The following is a 19,895-nucleotide window of genomic DNA, read 5'->3' on the forward strand; positions in this document are numbered from 1 at the left end:
GATCTAGGCCAAGGCATCTGACTTGATATGGCTTAAATCCTGCAGGCAAGAGCCTCCTGGGGGAGGGGTGTTAATGCACAGTGTAACAGTTTTGTGACAGTTCTCCCGGAGATAGCCGATGGAATTTGGAGATCCACAGTGGCTGAGAACCCTCACGAAAGTAATGTCGTCTTAGAGGATAAGCAGAGCAGAGCCTGGGTGCCATCACCCCTGACTTACAAAGGGGTAGGGTGAGGCCTGTTCACTTAGAGCTGCTTTAGTCATAACCTGGGATGTTCAGCCGTAGCTGCACTAGGCCTTGAATGCACAAAACAAAAACCAGAACCACATGCTCCCTCCCCCCAGGCTGTGAATCATTGAGCTGGCACTGAGCCATCCAGATGAAGAGCTAAGGATTCAGACAATTGAAAACATGGGGAGTCTTAGGAAAAGCCACTGAGTTTGCTTTTGGAGTGTGGTTAGAACACGTGCTCAAGGGAAGAACTGATGTGAGCCCTGTGAAATTGTGTAACATAAGGGAGGGTTCCCTAGCATTTGAGGGAGAGGCTTGGAAGCCTCGGGAAGAAACAGCAGTAGAAAACATGACAACATGATCTCAGTCCAAAAGCATTTAGGAAGGATTCGGGCACTTTTAATTTTTATAACCTGGGTTGTTTGAAGTTTTTGCATTGAGCATGCATTGATTTCACATTAAAAATAATCACTAGCAGAGATCCCCTTGTGGCACAGCAGAAATGAATCCGACTAGGAATCATGAAGTTGCGGGTCCAATCCCTGGCCTTGCTCAGTGGGTTAAGGATCCAGCATTGCCGTGAGCTTTGATGTAGGTCGCAGGCACGGCTTGGATCTGGTGTGGCTGTGGCTGTGGTGTAGGCCAGCAGCTGTAGCTCCAATTCAGCCCCTAGCCTGGGAACCTCCATATGCCGCAGGTGCGGCCCTAAAAAGCAAAAATAATAATAGTAATCACTAGTGGAGTTCCCTGGTGGCTCAGAAGCCCAGCATTGTCACTGCTGCAGCTTGGATGGATGCTGTTGTGTGGGTTCAATCCCTGGCCCCAGGAACTTTCACATGCTGGGGGGCAAAAAAAAAACCTCTAGTAAAGTAGGATTATGCTCTTCAAATCACTAAAGAGAAGATCCTATATGGCAAAAGTTACAAGACAAATCAGCAAAAACAGGTGTTCTCTTGTGGTGCTGCGGGTTAAAGACCTGGCCTTGTCACTGCCACTGGGAACGATCGTAACCAATCAGAATGATCTTAATATGAATTTATTATGAATGAAAGAGAAGAAATGTCAGTTGAAATTTGAGCTTCAGGGGTTCACCAACCCTGAGTAATGGAGCAAACTAGTTATGTTAGTAAATGGTAAGAGCTTGTCTTACAGAGCACATGCTACTGTCCAGGCATCATTCCAGTCACTTTACATAAAGATCTCATTGAGCCTCACCACAGCCCTTGAGGGAGGCAGTGTATCAGCCAAGATAAGAAGTCCCCTGAGCGTGAGGAGTTGGTACCTTTGCTCTTCAGTACCCAGAAGCCTTCTCTGACTACTCAACTACTAGTTTCCCATCACCCTCTTTACTCTGAAATCACCTTGTTTTTTAGTTTACTTGTTTACTGTCTTCTCTCTCACTGGAATGTAAGCTCCATGGAGGCAGGGTCTGGAGGATAGTTTTAGGGAGAACTGAAGCCTCCCTAAGACCTAGAAGGGAAGCGGTGGCTCCAGTAGTGCTGCAGCCACCAGGCAGGACTTGGGATATAGAGACAGCCGAAAAGTCGTATCCATACAACTTTGGTGACTGCCTTGGAGCAGAGAGAACAGGGAGAATTCTGGATGACCCTGGAGAAGGGAGAGGAGGATTCTGTACCTGCAGTTTATTTCTTTTCCAAAAGTACAAGGAGGGGTGGTTTTTAAACTTTTTTGAGTCAAGGACTTATGAAAATCTGATGCAGTGCAGTCTCTTCCCAAATAAATATAGTATCCCCAAAGTGCCCACAGTGTGAGACAGTCAACCTGGAGAGCTACTCAGAACTTCTCAAGACCAATGGCTTCAAGGTTAAAAAAAGAAAAAATTACCCCTGGCCAGAATAGTACAATTTAAAAAAATTAAACATTTAATTAAAGGGCAGTATATATATGATATATATACAGAAGAGTGTGGAAGTAAAAAAAGGACATCTCTCCCTTTTTCAACACTCCGGGGATTATGCGATGTGAGCCGGCCATTTTTTCCTGCTGGGACTTGGGTATACACAAGAGATTGGCAGTTATTACCGCCCTGTCCCATGCGCGTGCACACACGAGCTTCCTTGCACCTCTCCCCGCCCTAGCACAGGACAGTGTGGTGGGTGCCCTCTCAATGGAATTGAGCAGCACCCCAACCCGCCGGCCCGTCTCCAGTGGGAGGGACTTGCGGGGCAGGGAGGGACCAGGGGTTAAGGTGCTGCCTGCTTTTAACTTTATAGCAATGAACTCATACAGAACACGGTCGCTTCATTTGCTCGGGGTTTTGTAGTTTTCACCACGTGATCTACCAACCCAAAGAGGCAACAAGACGTGGGGACCCATACCTTTCAAAATTTAAGGCTTGATTTTAAAAAAAACCGGGCAAATTAATTGCCACACCAAAATATGCTCTTAAAAAAAGATAGTATGGCACAAGATTTTTCGTACTCTTTTTAAATGGTAGTTTTAAAAAGTCGAAAAGGAGTATCTCGCACTACCTCACCCCAGATGGGACTCGAACCCACAATCCCTGGCTTAGGAGGCCAGTGCCTTATCCATTAGGCCACTGGGGCTTCACGCAAACGGCGCGCGATCACATGCCTCTTGAAATATGATGCCTCAGGTCTGCGTAATGACGTCAACCCGGAAGTTCCCAAGTGCAAAGCCCGATTGGACACCAGCCCTACCCACCAGTTCCAGGTGGTCTTTTCGTATCTAAAACAAGGACAATAACGGGGATCTGGGGTACCCTCTTTATAATTAAAACATTTCCAACACGAAGGGTCTCAAACTCTTAGTCTGAAATCAGCCGCTGTACTCATTAGGCCACACGGTTTCCTTGAGAAATGAGTCACCTGTATGCTTATTTGGTGACCTATGGGTGCATCCTGGTTTTTCCTTGGCCACACCTGGGAGACACCCCGTGGCTAAACGCGGTCTCCTCCGACGCCAGAGCCACTTTCAAGGGGGCTACGCTTAAATACCGCATTCCAAGAAGGTGGGCGTCGTGACCGCGTGGCCTAACGGATAAGGCGTCTGACTTCGGATCAGAAGATTGAGGGTTCGAGTCCCTTCGTGGTCGCATTAGTTTTGAACGAGCGGCTCCTGGCAGTTCGGCGCGCAGCAATGCTACCCGGTTTCGACTAACCCCGTCCTTCCGCCTCCCTGCATTCGCATTCAAGGAAAGCCCCTTCCCCTCAGAGCTGCTAGTCGCCTATACCTTTAACCCTGACTTTTCTCTTAGCCCCGCAGGTGGACCCTCTGGTTGTCCTGCAGGTTTCCTATGATCTGCACTCGTGCTCCAGCCGTGGCCTGGCCGGCGTGGTGGGGGGATCGAGTGTGATTTGCGCGCTTGCGGCTGCGCGTTAGCATGGACCACGTGCTCTTTCCCGTTTATCGCGCCCCAGTGGCCTAATGGATAAGGCACTGGCCTCCTAAGCCAGGGATTGTGGGTTCGAATCCCACCTGGGGTGAAGCTGAGCGGGACACTAACCCCCCCGCCACTTTTTGCGCACGTAATGTGTGGGCCTTCTGGGTTACAGCCTACGGACCTGAGGACCCAATGCTCCCGAGCACCCGCCTGGTTTCTGCTCACCTTCCGCCGTACAGTTTAGAGGGGTCTCATTTGTAATCAGGTAGTCCCAGCTCTAGGCTCAGTGTCCGTCTTGGTCCTTCTCTTTACCCTCCGCCTATGAGCTGTCCAAAAGGTAGAGGCTTCCAGAGGGGCCGGCGTGTGGTTACTGACTTGGGGGGGGTCTCTGCTTGCAGAACCTGTCTTCCTCCCGCAGGCCGAGCCCAGTGCAGCCGAAGTCGAACACGAAGGGACAACAGCATAAGGATTCCCCAGTCCTAAAAGGGCAAAAGGTAACCTTACCCCAGGTGGGACTCGAACCCACAATCCCTGGCTTAGGAGGCCAGTGCCTTATCCATTAGGCCACTGGGGCTCGCGGCTTGAAGTGACGGTATTTCTCCCCCTAGTAGGCGGTCCGACCCCCCCCCCCCCCGCCCCCCAGGCTTGCAAAGTCTGACTTAGCTGGGCGCATGTCTATGGCGCGATGCCCGGGCCGCGCGAGGGTAGGTCCTCCACTGCTCACAATCAATCGTGAGAAAGAATCTACGGTGAGAAGAGAACTGATCAACCTCCTGCCAATAGCACTGGGAAGCACTGTGGCCTGGGAGGCCGGTGCTGAGGCTGCCCAGACACCTGGACCATGGCGGGTGAAGGCCGTTTGCAGGCATCCCCAAATTTCTACCACTGTGGCCATTTTTTCCACCTCTACAAAACCGACAGAACCAAGAATCTCAGGAAAAAGTAGTGTAGGAAGAGAATGAGAACAAACTGGTATCCATCATGCATATCGAAAGAGTGAAAATCTCCCCCATTATGAAACAAGGTACAACCAGTAGGAACAAATCTTTCCAGTCGCAATAGTAGAAATATATACGTATGCAAATATATAATATACAGGAAATAAATGGATCGCCCAAGTAGATACCTCACTCTAATAGTTGGTTCCTTTAAAACTGCTATACAAAAGGTAATACAAATAGAGAAAAGGCACATTTTAAAATGTTACACACGTTTAAAATCCATTACAAAAATCCATGCATATCCGAAAGTGTAATGGGAGAAGCTTCCGCCAAAGGCAGTGTTGACTCCCCATTGTGCCTGAGTTGAGACTTTGCCTCCCAGGGCACATCCCGGGAACCTGGAGACATTCTTTTTCTCCCTCTCCCACATGTAGAGTCTGCACAAACCCATCTCCTTCCTCCCCATCAAACCAGCAAGAAAGAAGAATGTAACCCACCTGGCTCCAGTCTCCTGCCTTAAGAATGTTCTCCTTTAAGTTAACTGATTGGTCCTAGGAGTAAACCTACCTAAAGAAACAAAAGACCTGTACTCTGAAAACTACAAGCCACTGATGAAAGAAATCAAAGATGACACAAATAGATGGAAAGATATACCATGCTCGTGGATTGGAAGAGTTAATATTATCAAAATGACTATACTGCCCAAGGCAATCTACAGATTCAATGCAATCCCTATCAAATTACCAAGGACATTTTTCACAGAACTTGAACAAAACATTTTAAAGTTTGTTTGGAAGCACAAAAGACCCAGAATAGCCAAAGACATCCTGAAAAAGAAAAATGGAGCTGGAGGAATCAGGCTCCCGGACTTCAGACTATACTACAAAGCAACAATCATCAAAACCGCATGGTACTGGCACAAAGACAGACATATAAATCAGTGGAACAGGATAGAAAGCCCAGAATTAAACCCATGCACTTACAGCCAACTAATCTATGACAAAGGAAGCAAGACTATACAATGGAGAAAAGACAGCTTGTTCAATAAGTGGTGCTGGGAAAACTGGACAGCCACATGGAAAAGAATGAAAGTAGAACACTCCCTAACACCATACACAAAAATAAACTCCAAATGGATTAAAGACCTAGATATAAGACCAGACACTATCAAACCCTTAGAGGAAAACATAGGCCAAACACTCTGTGACATCAACAGCAACATCTTCTCAGATCCACCTATCAGAGTATTGACAATAAAAAGAAAAATAAACAAATGGGACCTACTCAAACTTCAAAGTTTCTGCACAGCAAAGGAAACCCTAAACAACACAAAAAGACAACCCACAGAATGGGAGAAAATCTTTGCAAATGAATCGACTAAGAAGGGATTAATCTCCAAAATTTATAAACACTTTCTGCAGCTCCACACCAAAAAAACAAACAACCCCATCCAAAAATGGGCAGAAGATCTAAACAGACAGTTCTCCAAAGAGGGCATACAGATGGCCAAGAAACACATGAAAAGATGTTCAGCGTCACTCATTATTAGAGAAATGCAAATCAAAACCATGATGAGGTACCACCTTACACCAGCCAGAATGGCCATCATCCAAAAGTCTACAAACAATAAGTGCTGGAGAGGGGGTGGAGAAAAAGGAACCCTAGTACACTGTTGGTGGGATTGTAAATGGGTGCAACCACTGTGGAAAGCAGCATGGAGATTCCTCAGAAAACTAAACATAGAACTACCATTTGATCCAGCAATCCCACTCCTGGGCATCTACCCAGAGAAAACCACGACTCGCAAAGATACATGTACTCTGATGTTCATTGCAGCACTATTTACAATAGCCAAAACATGGAAACAACCTAAATGTTCACCGACAGAGGAGTGGATCCAGAAGATGTGGTACATATACACAATGGAATATTACTCAGCCATCAAAAAGAACAGAATACCAGCATTTTTTGCAACATAGATGGACCTAGAAACCATCATGCTAAGTGAAGTCAGCCATACAATGAGACACCAACATCCAATGCTTTCACTGACATGTGGAATCTGAAAAAAGGACAGACGGGACTTCTTTGCAGAACAGATGCTGACTCACAGACATTGAAAAACTTATGGTCTCCGGATGTGCTTGGGCTGTGGGATGGAATCCTGTGAAATCAGATTTTTATGATCATTATACAACTACAGATGTGATAAATTCATTTGAGTAATAAAAAAATGAAAAAAAAGGATTGACTTACAATATAGGAAAATGCCTTTACTTATTTAAGTAAACTGTATCAATATAAGCATAATTGCACAGAGATGGACAATGAGTATAAACATTACATTGGGATTCTGGTATGAGATTACAATACTTTCTTAATGATAAGATGATGTTTTTTTATTTTAAAAAAAGTTAACTGGTTGGTTTGTTGAGGTGTAATATTCATGCAGAAAGATGTACAGAACTTAAGGTCATGGGTGCATGAGATACAGAACATATCCAGCGACCCTGAAGGCTCCCTTATGCCTCCTCCCAGTCAGTCACCACTGCCCCCAACTTTCTTTGTCATAAAGCAGTTTTGCCTTGTTTTGAACTTCATATCAATGGACTCATACTCTTTTGTAGTCTGGCCTCTCTCATTATGTCCGTGAGATTTACCCATTCTTTTGCCCTCAAGCCTTCTTCTTCTTCTTCTTTTTTTTCTTTAATGGTGGGTCCTACCTCTGTGCTCTACTCTTTGTCCCCCAGCCTGTTTTTTCTTTACCTCTCCTTCCCTTCCTCTCTCATCCTCTCTGCCTTGTCTGTGGCACCTGAAAGTTCCCTAGCCAGGGATCAAACCTGCATCACAGCAGTGATCTGAGCCACTGCAGTGACACCAGGTCCTTAACCCACTGAGCCACCAGGGAACTCCCTCTGTATCGCCACTATTTTTTCAGGCCCCCTCACATACCCACCAGTGCCTTCTAAGGGCCTCACAGGTTTAGAGTCAACCCACAAGGATGCCCCTCTTGTTTCCCACCACTGTCATCTTACCGAGTGTCTCCCTGCCTTGCCTCAAGTTCAGCTGCTCCTCTCCATTCCCAAGACTCTACTTGTCCCCCTCTGTCCTGCATCTCCAGCTTCCATCTCACTGCCAGCTCCCGCTCCATTCCCTCTTCTAGGCATCACCTAGGCATTCCTCCTTGGTCCCCACAGTCAGCTCCACACAGGCAAAGCCTTAGCCATCACCCAGCCATTCTCCCAAGCCTGCTCCCTTTGTGACTTTCCTGTCTCAGTGCTCAGCATCACCCCTTGTCACACACCAGCTCTCACTCCAGCCGAGCCAATATTCTGTCCCCAGAACCCTGTTGCATCTGCTATATTCTCTCCATCCCTGCTGCCACTGCCCTAGTTCCACGATGGGTCCCTAACTGCTCCCATGAGTCCATCCACCAACCTGTGCCCACTTCTCTCCAGTCTGTCCTCATCCAGCCACGGTCAGATTCATCTTCCCCTGACAGCCTCTAGAGGGGTAGAGTTTAAATGTCTTAGCTGTGATATTTAAGACCTTTCTAGACTTGGCTCCCACTCAGTGTGGCAGATGTGGATTCCACGACTCCTCATGCCCTGGGGTCCAGCCAAACGCAGCTATTAATCACGGCTAACATTCCCTGAGCACAGGCTCGGTGCCATCAGCGGCTCGCTGTTCACCACAAGTGCCCTATGAGACATCAGCCCTGGTTTATGGGTGGTAAAGCGAAGGTTCAGAGCCTCTGAGTAGTTTACCCGCGAAGGGGGGTGGTGGATCAAGAGCTGACCCCGGGGAGCTGGCCTCAGAGCCCATTTCCTCAAACCACAGTGTACTGTCCCCGCCACAGGCGGGGCCCTGAGCCTCACTGGAGCCGCCAGGTGGCAAGCTCTTACCTGGCTTACACGGCCAATCCCACCCCTTCTTCAGGCCTGTCTCAAGCGCCTCAAGTACATCTTCTCTGACCCTCCAGCTGGAAAGAGCTCCTTCTCTGCTTCCCAAAATCTACTTAGACCTTTCTTCTGTTATTTACCATGTTTTAGGTCGCGTTACCCTAATAAGAATCCATTTTTCCCCTCAGCGTTTACCATCCCCTGATGGAATGTAAGTTCTCTAGAAGAAAGGACTTTTGTTTTGTTCGCTGCTGATTCCCCAGGCCCTCACCCAGTGCCTGGTACTCAATCAATATTTGTTGAATTAATGAACCGAGCAACGCTGCCCTTCCTTGTATGTGAGCCTCAGCTCCCTGCTGGGCTCCGAGTCTCTTGAAGCCAGGGGTCTTCCATGTCTTTTATATTGCATAAGAGTCACTGATCAATGACTTTTCCCCCTGTTCACATAAAGTGTACACACTACCACTGTTCCTAATTCTGTATTTAAATCATCACAATGCAATATTTGTCAGAGGAGGGGCGTTCCCGTCATGGCTCAGCAAAAATGAATCTAATATCCGTGAGGATGCAGGTTCAATCCCTGGCCTTGCTCAGTGGGTTAAGGATCCAGTGCTGCCGTGAGCTGTGGTGTAGGTTGCAGATGTGGCTCAGATCTGGCATCATTGTGGCTGTGGCATAGGCTGGTGGCTGCAGCTCCTATTTGACTCCTGGCCTGGGAAACTCCCTATGTCGTGGGTATGGCCGTTAAAAAAAAAAAAAAAAAAAAAAAGACAAAAAAAGGATATTTGTCAAAGGAGTAAACTAGATCAGAATAATAGAGAACATTCTGAGAAGTTCATATATGCCAGAGTAATCTGCTCCCTTCTGCCGACTTGGGTACTTTCCCACACGACAGGATTACAAAACCTTCTTCCAGTTCCAACTCACTCTCTTCCTTTCTCCCAGACCCCACGGCCTGTGAGGGCATCTCACAGTGACACTCCTTCCTGCTCAAGACCCTCCCAGTACCCACTCTCTTAAAATCTATACTCCTTAACTTGAACTCAAGACTCTCCCCCTTGAAATTCTATCTCCCTCTCCAGACCCACCTCTCGCGAGGCACCCCCACACACCCCCCATTCAGATGGGTTCCTCCCCAGCTCCTCCACCTCAGCCTTCTCTTTGGCCTCCTTCATTCACGCTGCTCCCTTCAAATGCACAAGCTCCTCTCTCTCCTGGCTAATAGTCTATACCTGTCTCCAGTTCTGATGCCCACACACCTGTCTCAGGCCTTCTGCCCTGTGTGCCTTGAGGGCAGGCCCCGCAGCTCACCCCTTTGTGTTCTCCTCGGCTGTACAGTCAGTGCCGGTCAATAACTGTTAGGCCGATTCCACTGAGAGCAAAGGAACGAACTCTGTTCCGAAGCCCGAGTGAGAAGGGAAAGCCCGCTGAGTCAAGAATTTTATTGCGACTAGTACATTAAGTGGATCATTAAGCTTCGACAACATGGTGACTGCCTGTCAAGACCTCTGCAAACAGGGCCCACGGTTCTCATTCCGGATGAACATTCTTGCGTCAGCTCCCCCGTTACAGACAAGCACTGACAACAAACAAACACGTCTCCTGATGGTGCTGAAGCTCCGTGGGCGGCAGCTGCCCAGATGCCCTGAAGAGGGTCTTTGCCCCTCGGGAGGATGACTCAGTCCACATCCACCCTCCTGCTTGCCTTAATGGCAGAACTGATTCTCTTTTTTCTCAGCCTTTCCCGATTCATGTTTTCTATCCTGGAGACAAAGAAAAACACAGTCATGCCCAGATGCTCAATGTGGTGATGGGAGCTGGCAGCTCAGCAGGAAGCAGAGCAGCCAGAGCAGCCAGCGCTGGCCCAGGAGCCTCCGCTCGGGGTCAGGGTCCCTCTCCTCCCCGGAGCCTGGCCACCCGTCCGCTGGGAAGTCGCCGGCCTCACTCCGCCTCTCTTCTTGGTGTGGCCCCTCGTCCACACGAATCAATTTCCAGAAGCCTGGGGCATATTCTGGTACCTGCTTCTGCGAAGTTCAGCATCTTCTCTGGACGGCTCCTTGGCTGGCTGGCTGGCCTCAGCAATCATGTCTCGAAGTTTCTGTAGGCAATCTGCCAGGTTTCGGAACTGATAGCGGCTACACTCGGAGGTGAGTATCAACTCTCCCGACCTGTTGATCCTATTTTTGTGCTGCAGAGAACAAAAGCAAAACCAGAGCTCCACGAAGGCAAGGTTTCAAAGTGACTGAGGGGTTACGGAGAAAGGAAGGGCCGGTGCTTACCGTGAGGGCCAACTTCAGCCGCACAGGCTCTGCGATCCAGTCGGCACTTGCCAGGTGGAACCTGACCTCGGCCTTGGAATTCACTGTAAATAAGGGCAGGGAGCAGGGACCCCTGAGACTCTCAGGCAGGCTCAGCATGCGGTGGCTGGTGGCATCCTGAACCACAGGAGGTCAGACACCCACCCATCCGTATAATGTTTCTAACCCGTGTGACCTTGGGGATACAAAGCTGGCCGTGGAATGAGCCTGCGAAGAGAGTGCGGCATTTCTGGACAAAAATAAATTTCCAGGGACGAAATGTCCAGGGCTTTTCTTACCATTTATTGGGTTCTGAAAAGAATGTGGGGGAGGGGGGCGAATTCCATAAGAATGAAAGAAACCTGCCCTCGGAGCTGGCTGCCCGTTCACACTGTGACTTCCCTTTGTTTAGGCTCACAAGCCGATCCTAGTCCTGGCAACCCACAGCTGAGAGTCTGAGAATCAGACCACATTCAAAAGAATAAAGAGGATTATTACATAAACTCGTGGTATTTAAGATTCTGCTAAAAAAAAAAAAGAAAAAAAAAACCCTTTCTTCCCCATGAATGTAAAGCTAGAAATCCTCAAGACCATCTCTCAGCTAAGTTTTAAAGCGAAACAAAACCAGGCACCGTGTACCTTTGTTAACGTTCTGGCCCCCAGGACCACTACTCCGACAATAAGATATTGTCAAGCGATCTGAAAAACAGAACACACACCCACAAAAGGATTATCCTTCAATGTGCAAACTGCTAATTTACCATCACTGCAAGTAGGCCATTCCTCTCTTTTAATGATAGATATGTACATGTAACATTCCGATCACTACAGTCAGGGATTATTTACAGATATCAAAAGTAAAATTAAAAACAGCAACAACAACAAAAGAACCTAAAAGCAAGAGTATGTGACTTTCCCAAGGCCACAAAGACAGCAGAGGATATGAGATTATGACCCGGGGTGTCTGCTTCTGGTCTAGTGCACTGCACTGGATCTGACTGCCCTGGCCTTTTGCTGTTTGTTTTAAAGGGAGGACTCTTTCAAAGGCTCAAACTAAGGGACAAACTTGGCTGACTGCTGGAGACATGGAAAGCCAAGAAGCAGGTGCGTGTGCGTTCACTGTGTTCAGCGTGGCTCCCAGGGCCCAGCTCAAGGCCCGCGGATGAGCCCATCTGCTGGATGGAGGAGCGCTCCATTTGGAGCTGGGGGCCCTGTCTTCTAACACTGGCTCAGCACTGATGGAGCAGGTGACCTTGGCAAAGTCCCACTGCTTCTCAGGGCCTTGGTATTGGTCTGTTTTGAATCTGTGAAATGAGGGCTCTTCCTTCTGCTTTTATAATTCATGAAAAGCAGCCCCATAGCATCTGGGGACAACAGGGACAGCCTGGCAGTGGGAAAATTTCAGAAGACTGGATGGTGAGCTGCAAGGGTGACAAGGAATGCTAGCCCCACGGTGGTGGAGAGTAGGCCTCAGCGGGCAGCGGTGACCATTTTTGGGTCACTTCTGAGAGGTTTTCCTGTCTTAGAAAAAAATCAAATGAACTCATTTCTGAACAGGGAATGAAGGTGTGTGGTACTGCAGGGGGCGTGGTTCCTTCTTGGGGGCAGCAGCCCCATCTGCATCTGCACAGGGACCCTCTCAGAGGACAAAAGCAGAGGGAGGGGAGGAGCTGCGACACTGCCAATCCCACTGCGTCCCTGTCCCCGCCTCCCTGGAGGGTGTCAGGAAAGACAGTCTCTCTTGTCTCTGGTTCTCTGTTTCCTCCTGCCTCAGGGCACAGCTGCAGGAGTGGGCTCCTCAGTCAGTGTCCCCTCTTTCATACTGTGGTCACCTGGCCTCTTTGTTTCAGAGTTGCCCAGCAAATCTGGCTACTCTTCTTTCACTGCCTGTGGTGCCAGAAACACTGTGCACCTAGAGAGGGCTTGGAGTTCCCACTGTGGCTCAGCAGGTTAAGAATCTAATTAGTATCCATGAGGATATGGGTTCGATCCCTGGCCTCATAGGTTAAGGATCTAGTGTTGCTGCAAGCTGTGGCCTAGGTCATGGATGTGACCCAGATCTGGCACTGCTGTAGCTGTGGCGGAGGCTGGCTGCTATGGTTCCGATTCAACTCCTAGCCTGGGAACTTCCAAATGCTATGGGTGTGGCCCTAAAAAGACCAAAAAAAAAAAAGAGCTGCTTGTTTTTTCTTTCTTTCTTTTTTTTTTTTTAGGGCCACACCTGCGGCATAGGAGGTTCCCAGCTAGGGGTCCAATCAGAGCTACAGCTGCCGGCCTACACCACAGCCACAGCAACATCAGATCTGAGCTGTATCTGCGACGTAAACCACAGCTCATGGCAATGCTGGATCCTTAACCCACTGAGTGAGGCCAGGGATTGAACCCACCTCATGGTTCCTTGTGGGATTCGTTTCCACTGTGCTACGATGGGAACTCCTGCTTGTTTCTTTATAGGCCATGCCTTAGGCTTGATGGGCACAAAACTATAAAGCTATGCAAGTGGTTTATAGGCGAAATCCCCACTCCTGTTCCCCCGCCAAGTGTCCCACTTTGTCCTCCTCCCTCCACTCCCCACGGCAGTCCCTGTATCCAGTGTCCTGTACGATCTGTGTGCACACCCAGAAATTAGGGTTTCAGATACACAGGTCCAACACAAATGGGAGCTCTCTACACAGATGCTTGTATACCTTACTTTTTTCAAATAACGATCAATTCATCTATTGCAAAGATTGTTCCACATCACAAGACCACTTTTGCACCCCCAAAGATACTTGCTTTCCTTTCATTGGGCTGGAGAGATCTGGAAGGAAGGTGTGCAGGGTGGAGGCATTTTTTATAAAACAAAACTACTCACCTACAGGAATGTCGTTGGCTTGCTTGGCATCATCCTGTAATGTAACAGACATGGTGTCAAATAAATATCACCTGCTGGGCGACTCCTAACAGAACCAGGGCAACAAAAGCAACAATGTAAAGCTATACCATAAATGTAATACAGCCATTTTCAGGTCCCCAGCACAATCGTTTCAGGATGCCAGAAAAGGCTTCCCCAGACTCCAGAAGTGCCAAATCAGAAACACTCTTCCAGGAAAATGGGACTGACTTCTCCAGCCTCCCCCGCCATCCCCACACCCCTTAGCTAGTGTCCGGCACCAGCCGCAGCCCAGGAGGGAGGGAAGGGGCCACATATGTGGGCATCAGGGGGCTCCAAGAGGAACCCCCTCTGCCAACCCAGAACAGCAACCCAATGGCCACCTTGCTTCCCCCCAGACCCCAGGAGGTTGGCAGGTGAGCCTGTCTGCCTTGAACAGATCAGCCCTGTTTTGAGGGTTTGTGTCAAGCTGAACCACTCATTCCAGAACCTCTCACCTCCACGTCTCTCCCCAGTTGTTCCTCGGTGGCAATGCCCGTCAGCCTTAGACCCTCACGTCCATGGGTCCCGTGCAAACACTACCCACTCCGAGACTCTTCTGCACCCCCAACTCAAAGTATCTTCATCTGTCCCCACTCAGGCTGCCTTTACCCCTTTTCATCTTAGGAATTATCTGGGAGAGAAATCTTCATCCTACTCCACCTCTCTATGGCCCCGGAGAGCACAGACCACGCCCTCTTTGAAGCATGCTCCTCCTCTGCCTTCTGAGCTGGCCTCTCTGGTGTCCTCTTTCCTCCCCACGACTTTTGCACTCTCCTTTGCTTGCTCTTGGCAGCCTTTATTTATTTATTTGTTTTTGTCCCGGCACAGCATGTGGAAGTTCCTGGGCCAGGGATTGAACCTGCTGCAGCAGTGACACTGCCAGATCCTTAACCTGCTGAGCTACCAGGGAACTCCTCTTTGCAGCCTTTGGACACTGCAATGTCCCCAAATCCTTCCTCTGCTCCATCACTCTCTTTCCCTAGAACACTGAAAGCATTATCTTGGAGTTCCCATTGTGGCGCAGCATAAATTGATCTGACTAGTATCCATGAGGATGCAGATTTGATACCTGGCCTCACGAAGTGGGTTAAAGATCTGACATTGCCATGAGCTGTGGTGTAGGTCGCAGAGGCAGCTTGGATCCTGTGTGGCTGCGGCTGTGGCTGTGGTGTAGGCCGGCTCTGATTAGACTCCCAGCCGGGAACCTCCATATGCTGTGAGTGCTGCTCAAAAGAAAGACAGACAGAAAGAACCATCTTTGTGAATGACTCCCAACTCTCTGGCTCAAACTCAAACCTCTTTCTTCAGTGTCTCCTCTCATGTGCCTGACGGAGGCCTTACACCTTAAGCCTCCTCACAGAGGGCGGTCCTTCCTCCTGGTCTGAAGCAGCTCCTGGCCTGCACATCACAGCCCCTGGGTCTAGTCACTGCTTCTACTACCTAATAGTTTTCCCCATCTGTTTATATCTGCTCCTTCTGCTAGAACGTAAGCTCCATGAAGAGGGAACTCTGTTTCATCAAGGTTGTACGTGCAACGCTTAAGAGTGTCTGACACAGTAGGTGCACGAGAACCTTTTTGCTGAGTGAATGAACAGACAAATGAGTGAAAGTTATTGCCAGTTTCTCATCTCACTTCATGGCAACTCGACCCTTCCATTGCTCAAAGCTTCAGCCCTCAATTCCTCTCTTAGTCTCACGTCTCACAGAGAATCCAGTAGCAAACCCTGCAGCCCTTCCCTTCTGAATTTATCTAGAGCCTGACCATTTCCCACGGCTCCTATTGCTTCCACCCTGTTCATCAACTCTTGCCTGTACTGGTGCAGTCTCCTCACCGGTCATCCTCTTCCTGCCATTCGCAGTCCATTCTCTAGAAGAGTGATCTTTGTCAACTAAGTTGGATCACTCACTCTTTGGTCTCAAACCCTCCAAGAGGTCCCCATCACATTCCGAGGAAAGCGAAAAAGGCCTGTAAGCCCTATAAACAGGCCTCCTCCCCGCCCTCTTCTCTTTCGCTTCATCTCCTCCGACTGCCCTGCTCAGCTGCATTGGCCTGACTGCTGTTCCTTGAACCAGTGGAACATGCTACTGCGAAGGGGTGGTGGCACCAGCTGTTCCCTCCACAGAATGCTCCTCTTCTCACTCTTCTCATAACTTGCAGCCTTGCTTCTTCCAGGTTCTTACGCAAATGTCACCTTCACAGACCATCCTACTTAAAACTGCAACACTGCATACCCCTACCTCCTTCTTCCTTCCAGGCTTTATGTTCTCTAAAGTACTTATCACCATCTCACATACTTCGTATTACTGACTCTATTTGTTGCCTGTCTCCCTCCATTAAGCAGATAAGTCAACTAGCACTAGTATTTTTTTTTTCTTTTTTTGGGGGGGGGGGGCCAAGACCATAGCTTGTGTAGGTTCCTGGACCACAAACTGAACCTGTGCCACAGCAGTGACCAAGCCACTGCAGTGACAACGTGGAAACCTTAACCTGCTGCATCAACAAGACAACTCCTGCATTAGAATTTTTGTGTTTTGTTCTACCCCATGCCTAGCACGGAGTACACAACATGCTTTCAACAGACGTTTGTTGAATGAGTGAATGAACAAAGGAGTCCTGTGGGTGAAAACTCAGTAGAATGAGTGGGTCACATCTCTCCTGCTCTGGGCCCTGCTACAGCACCTGCATACAGCAGGCTGTCAATAAAGGCACCCTGAGGAAACCAACCTGAAGCTCTGTTTTCTCAGGCGTGCCGGGGTTCCTAGAGGCTAAGGCCAGAAGGTTCCAAAAGAGAGCAACTTGGCAGCTTCCTGCCTTAATTGTCCACTGTGGAGGTCAATTTTGCCTTGGGACAAGAATTTGCGCCTGAGGGACGGGGAATGAAACCAGAAAAGCTAAAGTCTCATAAGAAGCACACCCAGTGCACTCTCCCGGGGCCGGCACACCTCGAGCAACGCGCGACGCCGCCACCCGCCCAAGCCAGCCCAGTTCCCGGTTGCTAGGGCAACCAGCCTCCTCCCGCCGCGACCGCCACATTTGCGTGCATCAGCCCCTAGGATTAGCTGCACGCCGGGCCAATCCGGCCCCGGCTTCCTGCCTTCACCAGCGGAGTCGAGGAAACACCCCTTCCGCCCTGCCCTCCCGGCTCACCGGGAGCCTCCAGGCGGTGTCCGAGCCCCGCGACTCGGGGTAGAGCTTGTCCAGGCTGTAGATGCTCTGGAATTCGGTGCCCTCTACCTGTTTGTGCAGAGCGCGGCAGGGATAGCGCGTGGGCGACGGCAGCAGCCAGGCTCCGGCTCGGTTCAGGCCCCAGCGCAGGCACCGGGCGGCCGCCATGTTGGGATCTCTGGGCCGCTTCCGGTGGGCGCTTCCTTCCGCGGTCCGCGGGCTCGCGCTTTCCTCGGGACTTTGGTTCCGCGTGGCCTTGAGCTTCTGCGGTCGGAAGAAGGCGAGCTCAGATCCATCCCGGCGTTGCTCTCACGCGGAGCATATTAGAGGCTTCCCATCGGCCGCCTCCGGGAGGCCTGCTTGGTGATCTGAGGGCGGCTGCCGCGGTGGGGAAAACGTTGGCCAGACAGCGAGCTCTCAAGGGCGCCTCCTGGTGCAAAGAGCCCCCGGATGTCATGTCCCCCAGAAACACTGCTTCTCTCCTTTTCAGTCTGTGCCCTCCTGGACCGCTTTTCCCCCCAAATCTCGCAGCATCGGCGGGGCCTGCCCTAGTTCATCTCCATCGCCTTTACTCCTTTCCACGTTTTTTGTTTTCCTTTCACATCGCTCAAACTTTTCTATTGCCTGTTTCCCAGCAAGAATAACCACCAGGAGGGCACTGGCTCACCGCTGGATCCCCAGTATCCAGAACCTGGCATATCATAGGTGCTCAATAAATATTGATAAGAGGAAATGCGTTTTTGAAAGTTGAGTTCCGCTAGAGCTGAGTTTATGACTTCAGGCTCATTCACAAGGCAACCTATAAGCAAATCCCTGCTGAACACCTGTGTGAAGGCAAATACCCGATGGTAGGAGAGGTGGGCGGGTTGAAAAAGACGTATTTTAAAAAGTGAACCCCCACCCCCACTTTGTGGAGCATGATGCAGTTTCTCCTAGCCGGGAGAATGGGGAAGTAGAGATTCTTTTTACAGGGCTGTTAGGAAAACCAGGAGTTCTCTTGCGGCTCAGCGGGTTAAGGATCCTGTGTTGTCACTGCAGTGGCTGGGGTCACTGCTGTAGCATGCGTTCGATTCTTGGCTGGAAATTCCCCATGCCGCGGGTGTGGCAAAAAAAAAAAAAAAAAGAAAGAAAAGAGAGGAAGAAATGAACTTCAAAACTGAGAGGTTCTAACTCTGAGAAAGGTTCAAAATAGAGCAATGTTTGGAAACAGTTAAGTGTTAGCTAAGTTGCTTTGCTGAGAGGCGGTTTGGCAAACAGAAACAGCTCAATGAACATTAGTGATTATTAGTAACACTGGTGGCTGTTTCTTAATGGCAGGTTCTATTTTTAGGAAAAGCATAATTACCTAGAAAAACATGCCCCTGGGAATGCTGGCTGTTTGAAATAGGAGATTGTCATCAAGTCCAGGCTTTACCGTCTTAGCCTCATTGATACAGGCAAATTCTGGAGGAGGGAAAAAATGCTTGCAGAGCTGGGGCTTTGTAAACCCAAACTAGGAAGGGAATGGCAATTGACATGCGCCTTTTGGTCTCTAGGCTGAAAGGGGAGTCTCCTGGGACTCTCCCTGCCCGACTTAGTCTCAAGACCTCAGAAGGAACAGAGGCGTCTCCATGGTGACTGGGAAAAGCTGCTCAGGGGAGCAAAGCCAGGGACTGGCCCAGGTCGACAGCTCAGGGATTATAAATAATAAAATGAGCACCATTTCATGGCATCTTTGCTCTGAGCCTGGGCTCCAGCTCTGCACCTGACCCAGAGTGGAAGGAAAAGGAAGCTGCAGGTTTCCATGGCCCAAATGAACGCAGCCTGCTCGGGCCATCTGGTGGCCTGGATTCTGGGAGAGGAGGGGGGTAGAGAAGAGAATGGAACAAGCCACCCTGGAGTGGAAAGAAGAGCAGCTGGCAAGCTCCTTTCACCTGCTGCTGCTATGAACCATCCAGAACAGAGGCCCTTCTGGGAGAAACAGGCCTGAGATGTGCCACCTGTTCCCTCAAAAAGGTGGAACCCAAGGCTGAGGCGAGCCTTCTCTTTCACCACACTTGGCCTCTATAGGCTGAAATGATGCTTTAGGAAGGGGACATGCATAGGGGTGAGAAGACAGAGGGGAAGACGAGATAAAGCATCACTAAGCTGGAGTTCCTGTTGAGGCTCAGCGGGTTAAGAATCCGACATATTGGGAGTTCCCATTGTGGCGCTGTGGAAAACGAACCCAGCTAGTATCCATGAGGATGCAGGTTCAATCCCTGGCCTTGCTCATTGCCGTGAGCTGTGGTATAGGTGGAAGCTGCTGCTTGCAGCAGTGGCTGTGGCTGGCAGCTATAGCTCCAATTCGACCCCTAGCCCAGGAACTTCCATATGCTGCTAGTGCAGCTCTAAAAAGCAAAAAATAAATAAAAAATAAAAAATAAATTCCTGACATATTGTCCAAGAGGATAAGGGTTCGATCCCCTGACCTCACTCAGTGGGTTAGGGATCTGGCATTGCCATAAGCTGCAGCATAGGTCGAAGATGCAGCTTGGATCTGGCATTGCTGTGGCTGTGGCATAGACCAGCAGCTGCACCTCGCATTCAACCCCTAGCCTGAGAAGATCCATATGCCGCAGGTGTGGCCATAAAAAGACGAAATCATTAAGGCCTTTCTGGTAGCTGAGAAGCGTAGACACCAAGCCTCCTCTATAGCTGTGTGTTGGGATACCACTCTCGTGTAGGCGGTCCATGGGATTTTCCTGTCTTTTCTGGAGTGTCCTAGGTCAGACTGGCTCTTAAAAGTCCTCATCACATGGAGCTAGGGCACCTGCAGCTGCACAGTGGAATTGATCAGGTCTGCATTCGACTATTTCTATGTGACTGAGTTACTAACCTAATCTCTAAGCCTCAGGATCCCCATCGGTAAAGCGGAGATTTTTATATCTGCCTCATAAGGTGGCTGAGGGCATTAGACTCACGGAAGACACTTAACACGCCCTGGGGCATGGGGCAGCAGGCACCAAACATTAGCTGTTACTAAGGGAGGCTAAGTGTGCAGCCTTGGGTTCCACCTTTTTGAGGGAACAGGTGGCACATCTCAGCCACACTTAGGTTT

The 19,895-nt window shown here is 49.5% G+C and overlaps 1 protein-coding gene and 4 non-coding genes across 5 annotated transcripts; 2 read left to right on the forward strand and 3 right to left on the reverse strand.

Moving 5' to 3' along the window:
- Positions 1–2,726: 2,726 nt before the first annotated feature.
- TRNAR-CCU (transfer RNA arginine (anticodon CCU)) lies at positions 2,727–2,799 on the reverse strand. Its single transcript has one exon. It is a non-coding gene; the product is annotated as a tRNA-Arg (tRNA).
- Positions 2,800–3,235: 436 nt separating this feature from the next.
- TRNAR-UCG (transfer RNA arginine (anticodon UCG)) lies at positions 3,236–3,308 on the forward strand. The gene has a single exon. It is a non-coding gene; the product is annotated as a tRNA-Arg (tRNA).
- Positions 3,309–3,626: 318 nt separating this feature from the next.
- On the forward strand, positions 3,627–3,699 carry TRNAR-CCU (transfer RNA arginine (anticodon CCU)). Its single transcript has one exon. It is a non-coding gene; the product is annotated as a tRNA-Arg (tRNA).
- Positions 3,700–4,097: 398 nt separating this feature from the next.
- On the reverse strand, positions 4,098–4,170 carry TRNAR-CCU (transfer RNA arginine (anticodon CCU)). The gene has a single exon. It is a non-coding gene; the product is annotated as a tRNA-Arg (tRNA).
- A 5,696-nt stretch (positions 4,171–9,866) lies between these two features.
- MRPL58 (mitochondrial ribosomal protein L58) lies at positions 9,867–17,621 on the reverse strand. The gene is made up of 6 exons (XM_047757632.1): positions 16,799–17,621; positions 13,591–13,624; positions 11,376–11,435; positions 10,719–10,801; positions 10,458–10,627; positions 9,867–10,202 (listed from the first exon to the last, which is right to left on the reverse strand). The coding sequence occupies exons 1-6, from the start codon at positions 16,982–16,984 to the stop codon at positions 10,118–10,120; spliced, it is 618 nt and encodes a 205-aa protein (XP_047613588.1). The 5' UTR covers positions 16,985–17,621; the 3' UTR covers positions 9,867–10,117.
- Between the last annotated feature and the right edge of the window lie 2,274 nt (positions 17,622–19,895).

Source organism: Phacochoerus africanus, chromosome 14, assembly GCF_016906955.1.
Source record: "Phacochoerus africanus isolate WHEZ1 chromosome 14, ROS_Pafr_v1, whole genome shotgun sequence".
NCBI classification, from domain to species: domain Eukaryota; kingdom Metazoa; phylum Chordata; class Mammalia; order Artiodactyla; family Suidae; genus Phacochoerus; species Phacochoerus africanus.

Bases quoted from the DNA above. Each gene is read 5' to 3' on its own strand.
- MRPL58 (XM_047757632.1), bottom strand. From the start codon at position 16,984: ATGGCGGCCGCCCGGTGCCTGCGCTGGGGCCTGAACCGAGCCGGAGCC. The intron at 13,625-16,798 runs GTGAGCCGGGAG...GTTACATTACAG, and splicing joins ACACCGCCTGGAGGCTCCCG to GATGATGCCAAGCAAGCCAA. The intron at 10,203-10,457 runs GTACCAGAATAT...CTTTGTCTCCAG, and splicing joins GCTGAACTTCGCAGAAGCAG to GATAGAAAACATGAATCGGG.